A 13,642-nucleotide genomic window follows, 5' to 3' on the forward strand; every position below is an offset into this window, starting at 1 on the left:
GTTGTGTAAATAATATTAAACAATAAAGTAGAATTTAATAATATTTATTTCATCTCAATTTATTTCGATCATTCAAACAAAAACTACCGAACTATTTATTAGTCTATAGTCCTTGGACTCGCCATTTCTTTTTTCTAGAAATAAGTGGTTGTCGTTGAAATTATTAACAAAACACGTCAAAAGAACAACAATTATTTACTGATTTTTTTGTGAATTACTAAATATTATGTTAAGAGTGTAACAAGCAGGTGCTGTTAATAAAATTTTAGACTCATCTCATAAGACGAGTACTTAAGTAAGTATGGCTGGATTTACGGAAAATGCTTTAATCCGTAAATTGCAGGAATTGAACTCTAGCCAACAAAGTATTCAAACACTGTCCCTATGGCTAATTCATCATAGAAAACACCATGCTGCCGTTGTGAAAACGTGGTTCAAAGAGTTACATAAAGGTAAGTCAATGTATACTTCTGTTGAGAGTTTGAATTTCGAAAATATTTTACAATGTATTGCATCAGTGTAATGTACTCCTTTTTCCACTGCAAATCTTGATTATTCGAAAGTCTTGTCTCATTAGCTTAGATGTTCTATTTTTAAAACCATGTGTAAGTACTTTTGTACGATTTATATTTCGGTTCATTGAAATTATAACCTTAAAAAAACATGATGAATTGATGATTTTCAGTCAAAGACAGCAAGCAGCTTACATTTATGTATCTGGCAAATGACGTTATACAGAATAGCAAGAAGAAAGGACCAGAATATGGCAAATCATTTGGTGAGGTACTTGTGGAAGCATTTCAGTTAATGGCAAAGACTGGTATAAATACCAAGACAAAACATTCTTTGCATAGAATACTGGCTATTTGGGAAGAGAGAGGGGTGTATGATGCAAAGAAAATACAGGAGTTTAAGGAGGCCGGTGAGTACAATTATCTAGTAGGCATAGAGATATAAAAATTATCATAATAGGTATAATGCACAACAAATATACATAGACTTAATGTTCAAGATTTGGATTTAAAACAAATAATTATCAATGTAAATTAAAAGACTATAGAATACAGTGCACATATTATCTCTCTTTGTTAAAATTATCATTGTTTAAACTTATAATTTTTCTAGCATATAAACATATTTGTTTTATCAATTTCCAGTTGACCCCAATGACGCGATACCAAAGAAAGTGAGCAAACGCAAGTCCACAGACACAGAGGCAAAAGATCCAGAGAAGAAACCCAAACTGGAAAGCAGAGAGAAGAGAAGATACAGCGAGACAAAAGTTGAAGTAGATGGCAAGATTGAAACGCACATCACGCTCAGCCCTAAAACTCCACCTGGTGACCCTCCGGAACCTGAAGAGCTCATCAAGGTAATGTTCAACTAGGATAATACACTTGTACTTTGTGATGCAACTGCAATTTTAGTTAGAATGTGAAACCTTAAAATAATAATCAATCGTAAAATGTTTTAATCACTTTTATGTTTTTATTAACTACGCTCTGGCTTTACGTTACTACCTCGTAAATCATTATCTAGTTTATAGGCAAACCACATGAAAATCTGTTATGTAGTATGTGTTATATTTTTTGAGTCTATTATATTAACAATCTATGTGAGTATCTAGTATATAGAGGTCTATTGCAATAGAATTACACACACAATTGGAGAATACTTTGATTTAAAAGTACTACAATCGTGTGTGGGCAAATAAATCAACTGCAATGGACTTTGGACACACTAATGCATGACAATGTAAGATACCAAATGGAGATTTTTCAATCCATATGGAAACAAAACCTTGTAAAAAATTGCAAATATTGCTCCAATTTTATTTATGAAAAAGAGCTGCTACATTTCATTCATGTTTTATAATCTTTTATATAATTTTTCAAAAAACTTTTTCAGGCTTTGTTAGAACTGGAATCGAGTGCTTCAAGTGACGAGGCAGTGAGAGAAAGGATTGCATCTCTCCCCCCAGAAGTCTCAGAAGTGCAATTATTGTCTAAGCTGGAAGGTAATTTGTATATACTGAGATTAAATATGTGGATAATAAAAAATAAATGTAAAAACAACGAAAATAAATATTTACTGCATCTTTTTGTTTTATTTATTCTCATATCAAGTAGAGTAGGTAGGAATAATCAGATAATATTCTTTATATAATAATAATCCCTCTTTAAAAAATGCAATCCATAAGAAATACTGTTGTCAAATCAATATTTCCCATATTTATTTAGCACATTTTTATCATTGACTGATATCATTTTATTGAATACTTGATTTATTTAATTTTTATTCTATTTTATACATTTTAATGTTGAGATAGTGTATATTTATTTAAACAAATCTTTCGTCGTAATTTTATTTTATAAGATTTTTGATGTGTATATCGGATATCACCCCAATTCCTCTGATTGTGTTTCTTATTTTGTGCCCTGATCCCTGAACCACTCTTTGGTGTTAAAATATGATTTGAATTAACATTAAATTTTAGTTAGTTGAGTTAAAAACTTACTTTAACAAAGCTATTATTTTTATTAAATTCATATCATACTATATAGGTTCAATAATTTGTGTTCTTAGAATGCTCAATTTGATAATTGAGCCCTTTTTCACTTACCTAGATCAGTCCATGTTAGCCAATAACGTTTATTCTAGTAATATCTATATTTTGGTTTCATTGATAAATATCACTCTAATACCATTGTAAGCAGGTATTTTTTAGATAATTTAATTTATAGTAGAGATACTATTATGCCATGCCATGCTATTTATATATCAAATATGAAGTTTACATTACTAACAGTTACATTTTCACAAGAATTCTAAAGCCTAAAAATGATCATTTGTTGTTATAGACAAGGAGTCGGCGTTAAATTTAAGTTCAGTTGTTAATTCGGCTGTGGAATTACTGGCGGAGTATAATTTGCGTCTTTCCGAGGAACTGGAGAAGCGGCGGAAGGTGGCCGCTATGTTGCGGGACTTCGCGCAAGCACAGAAGGATCTGGCTAAACATGCGGAAGCTAGACTCGAGGTGAGCTCCTATACTATGATATAGGATAAAGAGGAAAATTTTATTTAATAACTCAGGCCCACAGACACAATAGAAAATCTATTGTGTCTGGGACCGATCGGGCCGCTTGGGGCTCAATGGGTTAAATCCTATTATTGATCACTGCAGACATGATAAACTACCAATTCAATTCAGAATGTAGAAAGTATGAGTCACCATAGTATTTATTGGTAATAGCTATAGATAGCCATTGTCATATATTCCCGAATAAATATTAAATATGTGTAACTACTAAACAAATGGTGTATAAAATAAACTATTGTCTACACTCTACACTAATATTATAGAGAGGAAAGATTTGATTTGATTTTGAATAGCCTCCGAAACTACTGGACCAATGGAAAAATTATTTTACCATTAGAATCCTACATTATCTCTGATGAATGTAGACTATATTTTATGTTTTTCTTTTATCCCGGATCAACCCGGGCGGAGCCGGAACGAGTGGCTAGTGGTGAATAAATAAAAAAATCCCCTATAATTCACATTACGCATTTAATATATTACAGGAATACAACATAAAACTGCAAAAGATGTACGCAGTTAAAGCAGAAGTGAAGTCCCACATCGAGAACCTTCCAGATGTATCTAGATTGCCCGATGTGACCGGTGGTCTCGCGCCTTTACCCTCTGCTGGTGATTTGTTTAGCGTTTGAAATATATTTATATTACGTGTATATTTCGATTTTTGACATTGTTTTTATAAGGTAAACGAGAAGCGAATTGTGTGGGATTGCCAGGTGGGAAAATATCTAAATAAATGTGTTCACAAAAATTACCTAATTTATGGCTGTGCTAAAGATTAAACGAGTAATCTTTATCGGACATATTAGAATAATTAGGAGACATTTAACTTTTTGCACTGTATCTATACTTGGATATTTCTTTACAAACTTTTATTCTTTCAACGACAATATTATTATGTTTATCTTTGTTAAATTTATTCCCGACCACCTGGCATACCCTGATAAGAATGTACGTCTATCTCTTGTATATAGAATAACGCATTTAAAACTTTCCACACAATTATTAGCAACAATTGAATATTATTTTCGCTTCTCGTCTATCCTTGCGTGTTCAGAGTTAGGATAAAGTAGCACTACTTTACACTAGCAGTAAAAAAGCGACAAATTGTCGCCAAAAATATTCATAACAATTTGTTATATTTTAATAAACAGCCATAAAATGTAACATTCTGTTGAATATTATAAATATTCAATTTAGGAGACTAATTTATTTATTAATTCATCCATGTCAGTAATTTGATTTTTCTATTCATTGATGTACAATAAACATCACAATCACGCTTACAAAATGTCTGAAGCAAAACTCTGCCTACGCGTGTATTAAGCAGAATTTTGTAATGAGCGTTACAATGGACTTTGAACCTTACTGCAACGAAATAAGGTGTTAATTTCAATAAATATTTTTGAAGTAAAACTTTTTATCGGGGTTGTAAAAAAATTTAGTGTAACATTTTTTCGTTACGCGTGACATTTTTCCGTTACGCGCCATTTTTTTCTTATCACTACCACGCGTGATTCGACGTATTCCTGTGAAGTTGCATATAGTAAATTATTTTTTGAAAAAAAAAGGGTTATAACTTCTTACGTGTGTACACTAGTACACGCACACATTTTTTTAAATACAACGCCGCTCGGACTTTTTATGACGATCTCTTAATAGGAGATTGTGAATCTAATTGTTTATAGTACATCCTTGATTAAAACTAACATTAACTAAAAATATTTACGAAGATATTTTACTTTAACTTATTGAATTGTTAATTCAAGTTTAATCGTTCCATAACTAAAATAATTATGACGTATTAGTTTTGATTAGGTACATTACATGGACTAAAATATTTATAAATACGGTGTTTTAATAATATTTTCCTCAGTCTATGAGATAACAAATATAAATTATTTTACAGTTTAGTTTATACAATTAATTTATATTTGTTATGTTTAGTAGATTTTTTTCAATGTCCAAAATGTACAAACCCAAAAATGATATGGAAAGTGCATGTCATTGTATTTCATATTTTTCACAAATAATATCATAATTAATGTTAAATAATAACATAAAGATAAACATACACTTGGCTGTTTTTAGCTACTACATGCAATAATGAACTAAATATTGTAATAAGCCTTATTAAACATTTTATTAAACTTAGTAATAACGCAACGATTTGATTCAGAACATGTGCCTTTAACAAGTCGAACAGAATTTTTGGTCAGAAGAATTCATAATTGGAACGGAAATGTATCAGAAATTAGTTATAAAATTATTAAGATGAGGAATTTTTAAAGAATAGAAAAAGATCGCGAGGCAAGATTCGAGCCCGCGTCGAACACTCAAACCTGTTCTATTCTTTCTGTTTTATCGGCCTTACTAATAAAAAGTTAAACAATGGATAAATTTCTACCATTTTCTACCATAGCTGTGTCCTGCTCTTGCTCACATGAAACGTCAATCATAAAAACAAGACAGGTTATTGCAATAACTAATCCATTTCATAGCGAATGGGTAACATTTTATTAGTAAGACCGTTAGTGTCTAAGCCTGACCGTACACGGACTGCTCGAGCAGTTAACGGCTGAGCGACGTACACGGACTGCTCGAGCTGTCGCTACAAACCGCGCAGTCGACGGCTTGAAGCAGTGAATGAGTGTCTATAGTTCAACAGGCTTGAAGCCGTCGGTGTCAACCGCTTCAGCGGTCCGTGTACTGCCACCTTAAGGGACACTCCAGGCCATCTATTGAGAATATTAAACAACTGTCAACCAATATGAAACATTATTTCAGTGTTTACGTTATACGAGTTATAGTAGAAGATCCGAACATTTATTTTTATGAAAATTTTTTTTTATTTTAATTTTTTATTAATAGCAGTTTTGAGATAATAAAACAATTTTTAATAATTAATTAAAAAATATCCTGTCCAGGTTTTTCCCAGTAAACCCATTTTTAAATTTTAATACATTTTTTAATAGACTAAATTTATTATAAAATTGGTCTCATTCTATTATCACGCCGGTGAAGGTCGACCTATATTTGGATCTTAGACCATTAAATGAATGCTTCGAATTCGAAATCCTCGCGATCAAATTTTTATTATTCTTTAAAAAATTCACATTTTAAAACATTTAAATGCTATGAAACTAAACCTAATATCTAATATCTTTTACTACATATTTATGCGTATAGTTGCTCAAAATGCAGTTCAATGAAAAGCAATAATATTTCATACATTTTTATTAGTATATAATAGTTATAATAGCTACATATTATATATAGAGCTGTGCGTTTAATTATAGATAAAATGACGTATGGTTGGCTAAGAAAATACTACCACAAAAAAAATAGCAATATTTTTATCAATTTTGGCGAATATTAGCTTTCTACTAATCTTAGTATTACATGATGTTAGTTTTACAGTTTAAAAGTAAAGATGTGCTTTAAAGCAAATATGATTATATTACATTGGTAGTTATTTAAGGTTTAAGAATGGCTTAAAATATAGATGAATTACTAGAAATTGGTTATTGTATGAGGCTTAGGGTATTTTTCCACCAATAATGTGCGAGGATGTGTAGCGAGGAATGTGTTTGTAAAGAACCAATCATATCGCTTCATTTAGTTTAAAGTTTAGCGTTTGAAGCGATACTATTGGTTATTTACAAACACATTCCTCGCACATTATTGGTGGAAATGCACCCTTAGATATTAAATGCTGGAGTGACGCCAAGTCAATGTACAAAATGTAATTGTTATTGATATTAATTATAAATGTTCGCACTTGCCTTTTGCAGCGTAAATTATACGTAATCAGTTTTATGGCATTTAGATTAAGAAATATGTATCAGAAAGATCGTACTAGAGCCAAACAATAATATGACATTAGCCAAAAAATATGTTGTTTCAGGGAACAAATATATACACATAAAAATAACATAATTTTATCTTTAGTTGGGTAATGGGTACACGCTAGGGCTAGAGCATTTCTTGGTCATGTTACGTATACTCCATGCTCATTAATGTTTAATTTTAACTTACATTAACTTTTGCTCGGTCAAATGTTACCACAATATGCTCGTTGTTTTTTATAATCAAACTGTAACAAAAAAAATCCAACATCGTGTGCGTTTCGATAAAATTTAAAAACGGCGAATGCTCGATGTTCTTTTACAATCTATACTTCTATGGGGTTCTATAGACCTTCTAAAGGGACTGTCATCAGCCTATAGACATTGAAATAAAACGCTTTTTGTCCCTAGTACGATCTTATTTAATGCACCTCATTCATAGACATTAATAGACTGCAAATTTTGAACTAATACCACTAAATGGGAACTAAATACTGACGAAAAGTAAAGAAGAATATAATGACTAAGTAGGTAAAAGGATATACGAAACAGCATGCATACATTTAAATTGGAATTAACAACATTTTTATAGTGCTACATGGATCTTTTGGCATGTGGATGAGACTGCCACTGGGTGTGAAATAAATGTTGCTCAAGTAAAAACAACTCCTTTGTTTCAGGGAAATAAGGTACGAAGCCGCTAAGCCGATCTTCAAATTATTAGGAAACTATCTAATTTTCTTCAGTGTAATGCCTGAGCGTTTTTGTTAGTTTGAGTTATTGAAATAAGATAAGAATAATTCAAACAACAAACTCAACGATTTGTCATCAATTGGCCTTTTACAAGATGACGGTGTTAGTTCCCAATTTCGCCATGTGCCAGAAGATCCTTGTAGCACTTTGCACATTGACAGATACGTGACAATTTGCCAACATGCACTTGGCTAGCGTAGAAATAGGCTAATGAAACGAACTATCATAATTATAAAGACTCATATTATAGACATTTTTCGATTAGTAAAGTAAAAAATTAATATTGTACGAAGTATTAAAAAAAAACTTAAATAAAACTATAATATTATGATTGTTTTGCTCGTTCAATATTCAATCACCGGTTTGCACTTTGCACTAACTAACAATTTATTGTTAAAAATAAACCAAATTGTAGTTTAACTCGTGTAAAATAGGATATTGGAGCATTATGTTTAGCTAGTATCTGCGATATTACAAATATATACATATTGTTATTTTAAAAACTGTTTTTTATTTTATTACCCCTTCCTTAGTATACCTTACCTTGCCACTTTATATTGCAGCAATTACATACAATCATTGTTCTATAATATTTTATTTCTATATGACAAGATTCCTTTACATTCATTTCTATTAAAATAGATAAAGTACCTATTATTTTTTTTAATAAATTAAATTATGGATGGGCCCAGAATGGTATTCTATAGTTATACATTAGATATATAATCCATAATAATTTTATAAATGCGAAAGTAACTCTGTCTGTCTGTCTGTCTGTTACTCAATCACGCCTAAACTACTGAACCAATTTGCATGAAATTTGGTATGGAGATATTTTGATACCCGAGAAAGGACATAGGCTACTTTTTATTGCGAAATATGTACCACGGGCGAAGCCGGGGCGGACCGCTAGTATAGTATAAAATAAACATTAAACAATAGTCTTCTCTGTTTATGGTCATTCAATAAACCTCTTCAATAAATAAACAATAACATGTACAAATATATTCTGAAGTCATACCAAGAGTCATACACAAGTCATACATTATGATTATCATCTATTGCTCAAAGATTTAGTTTTGACGTGGTTTTGACAAGTATTTGCAAGAATAATAATTTGATAAAAATATTAATTATTTAGCAATTTACCTGAGCCTAATATGACGGAATCTGTGGTAACTTTTCAATAAATTTAAACATTTTGTTCAAATAGTACTTTAAATTAATCTAATAAGGCCAACATTTTCAGAGCACACGTACAAAATCACTCACTGAGAGTACAGAATCAGTTTCTACAGAAGGTCCTTTGGTAATTAAATGTTGTAAAATATGTCCTTACTATTTTTTGAACTTTCTAGGGGTAGGATTGAATTTATAACTCCATTGATATTCTAAATAAAAGCAGTAGTAAGTAAATATATAGGGTCTAAATTAATTTAAGAAATCGCTATTAAATGATTAAGAATCATAATTATTATCAAAATGTACGTTATGATCTAGAATAAAAATCTATATAGGTACTAAGTTTCTATCTATTTTGATGAGTTTCATCAGTTTTTATACAAGTACATAATATGCCTACCTACTGTTAATACTGCTCTACCATAAGTACCTATTTAACATTAATTATTTTCATTATTTTCATATCCATTCCCAACAGATTGAAGACAGATGGACAAACAACATAACATATCGACAATTAGTGCTGTCCTCTTGCGTGGGAATCATACAACTCTGGTGGCATCCATATCTTCACGACTTTACGAAACTCCTACCATTCCTTTTTCTGTACAATGTATTTAGTATATTTTTTGCTTATCCGATGTTTTACTTGGAGCTTGCTTTGGGTGTGGTGTCAAAGAAAGGCGTATTAAACTGCTGGGATATGGCACCGATTGCTAGAGGTATTATTTTCATATTGCCGTTACTTTAAAAAAAAGCCTATGATAATCGTTATGGTGTAGGTCGTATATTTTAATGGTAGAGTGATTTCTGAAATTGATACAGAAGTTGTGAATTCATTCATAAGTTTAACAAACGAGCAAGAATCATATCTTTTATTTTCTTATAATATTTAGGTAATAAGTACTTAGTTACCTAGCATAAATAATAAACACTAGTCTTTGCTCAAATAATTTTATTTCATTTTAACAAAAACGCATTTTCGCATTTATAATATCTAGTACCTACTAGAATAAGCATAGTAAAAGAAAGAAAGAAGAAAGTAAGAAAACGTTTATTCAGTCGTTAAAATCATCTCCAGGCATAGGTTTCTCAATGCTCATCACGTCCACATTCACGGTGCTCGCTCTCGGCATTGTCTCCGCGTGGTCACTCGCGCTGACGGTGCACTCATTCCACGCGTTCCTGCCGTGGCTGCATTGCGCGGCGGCAGCTAGCCCGCCGTGTGCGGCGAGACACCGCCCTCTGCCGACGGGCAGCGAAGTGCCCGCGCAGTCGTTCTTTTTGTTAGTGTTTACTACTAAACTACTACATATTATATTACCTATGTTAATCGTCAGTACTACTATCTATGTATCATCATGTAGGTACATATTACGGATGATTTTCAAAAAATTAACCAACCAGTTGTAAACTATTTAGGAAAGAACTATAAAGACACAAATAGAGCTAACTACTACTTATCTATTACAATTCTCTTTAGCAATTTCGTCCTGAATTTGAAAAGAAACGGTCTTTCTGGCGGTTTGGGAAACGTTGTACCCGAATTGACTGTCTACTACGTTATAAGTTGGGTACTGGTGTACTTTATAGCTTGCAAGAGGATTTACAGCTATTCGAAGGTACTTATCGAAATATAAATAGGTATTGTTCTAGTTTTTTAGAGTTCCGTTATATCGATGTAGATATGTAGATAGGTACTAACTAGATAGACTGAAATGGAGTAGCTGATAACATTTTTATAGCTATTTATAATAAATCATACACTGATATTTTACAGATGGTGTTGTTTAAGGATGTTTTAGCCTACTTTGTGCTATTTGCATGCGCCGTTGGTGTTTTTAGACTAAAAGGAGCGACTAGAATGTTTAAAGAGTGTGACTGGGGCGTGCTATCTAATGGCTTGCAGGTTGATCTTGAATACCATTAACTATTACCTAGATAATGGATATTAATTATTATACATTTACCTAACTATATTATTGTTTCGCGCAATTACCTGTGATCTGTGTCTTACTAATCATAGTTTTCGTATTTGTGAGGAACATTAATAAAATTATCACTTTTCGTATAAACCATCAAAATAACCAAATCAATCAATCAAATAATACAAAATTCTTTACTATTTAAAGTTTACTGTTTATGCAACCTTTTAACTACCAAGATGAAATATTTCAACAGATATGGCGAGACGCACTAGAATATTCCTTCCTTCAGATGACTATATCACAGGGAACTCTCGTCATGTTAGGATCTTATAGTCTCAAACAGAAACACAAGCTTGCGAACACGGCGACTCTTGCTTTTGCCGTGTCTAAAAGTTGTTGTACCGGCAGCGCTCTGATACTCGGCGCAGCTCATGGTGCATTGTATGTGGACTATGATAATAGCACTAATATATGGAGAGGTAAGATTTAGAGTTACTTGGAAGTTAAATAACGAGTACAAGTTATGACATAATTAATTATTTGTAATCAACGTGCTGCGTGCAAAAATTAAGACAGGAGTAGCTACAAAATATGTCGTGGTTGCTTTTAGAATTGAAGTTAAATTGTTCCATTCAATTGGGGTTTTTTCGTTCGTTGGTTTGTTGAATTTGGTTTTTCCTATTCCTTAATAAATATTGTATGCTTTTAAGGTGCATCATCATCAATGATAATATGGGCGGACTATGTGGCGCGGATACCGGGCAGTCAGTTTTGGTCTGTTATTGTGTTCTTCACGCTGTATGTTCTATCGCTCTCATCTATGGTAATTTCTCCTTCATATAAAAATTTAAAGCTATGAATCAATATCATAATTGGATGATGAGAAATGATTTTTTTAAAACGGTCAACCTGAGGGTTAGAAATCAGATTGCCATACAAAATACTAAGCAATTATACTATGTAACATTAAAAAAAATTAATATACGAATGACGATGATACTAATTACTGTACGTTTGTATTATTGTCATTTGAGACTAAGCCAAACCAAGTACCACATGCATCCCTCGCAACGCATCCGCGCACATATCTGGTTGAAAAGCGCCCTTATTTCCAGTTTATCTGAACAAAATATAAACTGATTTAAGTAGAATAAAATGCAATTTTCAGGCTCTACTGGTGCAAACAATAATATCTTCATTTACTGGACGATTGGTTCGGAAAATAACATGGGCGTTCCTGATTTTAATTTGTGTTCTATTTTGTTTCATTGGAATTATTACACTTTGTACACAGGTAACAATAAAATTTAATATTTTTGCATTCATTAGAGATACTTACCTACTTAATAATATTGTTCAAAAACTTTTAATTTTTTTTTTAAAGCGAGGTTAGCATAATATTCTTAACTTATAACAATAGGACTTAACATTAAAGAAAGTAAATTTTTAATATTCAATCTTTCAGGGTGGTCTTTACATTTTGAATTTCCTCATGAGTTGGCCGGTATCAAAACCTCGTGTGCCGATAGCAGCGCTGGTAACATTTATCGTCACTTATGTCTATGGTCAAACTACGTTCTGTGAAGATATATATTTTGCGGTGGGGGAATACCCTTGTGTGTTTCTTAGAATTTGCTGGGCGTTATCCCCTGTGATGTTATTGGTAAGTGGGTATGCGTATGGTGTTGCTACTTACATAATTTTTATTTCACATAGGTGTTGCCGATTGGATTGCTTAAAACTTACCTCGTTATTATTATCACTATCCAATGCTATTTATTTACGCGATTAAAGTTGCGGATCTAAAACATATTGGAAATTCTATTGTCGAATGTCGTATTTATGTACACAAAAAATATACAATCAACAATGATGTTAGGTATATTTTGAAAAATAAAAACCATAAAATATATATTTTTGATTTAAGTCCAGATTATCGCTCTAATTCTTGAATGACGACGAGAACGTTTCCTACAGGTTTTAGTAATCGACAGAATTTTTTGTCAGACCACCTTTCTATCGGGCATGTACCTCGGGCCGGCTGCTGAAGCTGCCGTGGGCTGGACGCTGGTTCTTATGACACTGCTGCCGATTGTGGTTGTTGTTTTACTGTACTTGGTGTTCAAGTTTAGAGTGCGAGTAAATATTCCATACGTTTACATCTATATATTTAACATATAATTGTTGTGTACTGTTTGATTAACTTAGAATTTGTATAAATAACACACATGAAATTATTAGAAAGTTCTTTCTTACATATCTACTACATAATTTTATTGGTACTTAAATATTTTTCTTTTCCAGAATATGCTGAATGAAAAGTGAGGGTGAATTGAGAAGAAAAATATAAATAAAATGCATTTATTCAGAATGACACCATATTTTATTCACAAATTTTTCATAACACCAATTAGTTACCAAAATAAAGGATTATTTTATAGTTAGTCATACACACATTTAGTTTAACAACATAGGAATGTTGATCGTAATATATAACGCGTAATAGGTGTGAATTTAGATTTATAATTCGGCGTTATCTATTGCAATCAACAGGAGTATTTTTACACAAAACAACAGTTAAAACAAAACGGTTAAGCCGAGTACATAAATTAAATTATTCTTATACTGCAAATTACGCGTTGTAATTGACAGTAAGTTAATTTCAGTGTGATTGTAAGTGTGCCCCAGCCTTAAACCGATTTTTGTTTCAATGGGAAAAACACTCCTTAATACAGCCTTGGATCTTACCAGCTAAAACTAAACATAACTTAACGAACCTCTCATATAAAAATAATAAAATAGTTTAAGATAAGTATACTGTGTATATTAAA

At 31.8% G+C, this 13,642-nt stretch overlaps 2 protein-coding genes across 3 annotated transcripts; both read left to right on the forward strand.

The window, feature by feature from the left end:
- Window positions 1-122: 122 nt before the first annotated feature.
- On the forward strand, window positions 123-8,204 carry LOC123694602 (regulation of nuclear pre-mRNA domain-containing protein 1B). 2 transcript variants are annotated; one of them, XM_045640077.1, is made up of 7 exons: window positions 124-452; window positions 686-922; window positions 1,158-1,372; window positions 1,909-2,017; window positions 2,862-3,037; window positions 3,586-3,712; window positions 7,629-8,204. In XM_045640077.1, exons 1-7 carry the CDS (start codon window positions 302-304, stop codon window positions 7,634-7,636), a joined length of 1,023 nt encoding a protein of 340 aa, XP_045496033.1. In that variant the 5' UTR covers window positions 124-301; the 3' UTR covers window positions 7,637-8,204. The 2 variants fall into 2 exon arrangements, with proteins under 2 accessions (XP_045496031.1, XP_045496033.1); XM_045640075.1 differs by lacking the exon at window positions 7,629-8,204 and having other exon boundaries at window positions 123-452; window positions 3,586-4,580.
- A 657-nt stretch (window positions 8,205-8,861) lies between these two features.
- On the forward strand, window positions 8,862-13,179 carry LOC123694577 (creatine transporter-like). Its single transcript, XM_045640043.1, has 12 exons — window positions 8,862-8,876; window positions 8,951-9,010; window positions 9,362-9,605; window positions 9,965-10,169; window positions 10,367-10,505; window positions 10,664-10,792; window positions 11,065-11,290; window positions 11,522-11,634; window positions 11,980-12,105; window positions 12,277-12,474; window positions 12,819-12,950; window positions 13,116-13,179. The coding sequence occupies exons 1-12, from the start codon at window positions 8,862-8,864 to the stop codon at window positions 13,134-13,136; spliced, it is 1,608 nt and encodes a 535-aa protein (XP_045495999.1). The 3' UTR covers window positions 13,137-13,179.
- Window positions 13,180-13,642: the final 463 nt, after the last annotated feature.

Source organism: Colias croceus, chromosome 9 (assembly GCF_905220415.1).
Source record: "Colias croceus chromosome 9, ilColCroc2.1".
Taxonomy (NCBI): domain Eukaryota; kingdom Metazoa; phylum Arthropoda; class Insecta; order Lepidoptera; family Pieridae; genus Colias; species Colias croceus.

Bases quoted from the DNA above. Each gene is read 5' to 3' on its own strand.
- LOC123694602 (XM_045640075.1), top strand. From the start codon at position 302: ATGGCTGGATTTACGGAAAATGCTTTAATCCGTAAATTGCAGGAATTG. The intron at 923-1,157 runs GTGAGTACAATT...ATCAATTTCCAG, and splicing joins ACAGGAGTTTAAGGAGGCCG to TTGACCCCAATGACGCGATA. The intron at 2,018-2,861 runs GTAATTTGTATA...TTGTTGTTATAG, and splicing joins ATTATTGTCTAAGCTGGAAG to ACAAGGAGTCGGCGTTAAAT.
- LOC123694577 (XM_045640043.1), top strand. The intron at 10,170-10,366 runs GTTAGTGTTTAC...AATTCTCTTTAG, and splicing joins CCCGCGCAGTCGTTCTTTTT to CAATTTCGTCCTGAATTTGA. The intron at 12,106-12,276 runs GTAACAATAAAA...TCAATCTTTCAG, and splicing joins TTATTACACTTTGTACACAG to GGTGGTCTTTACATTTTGAA.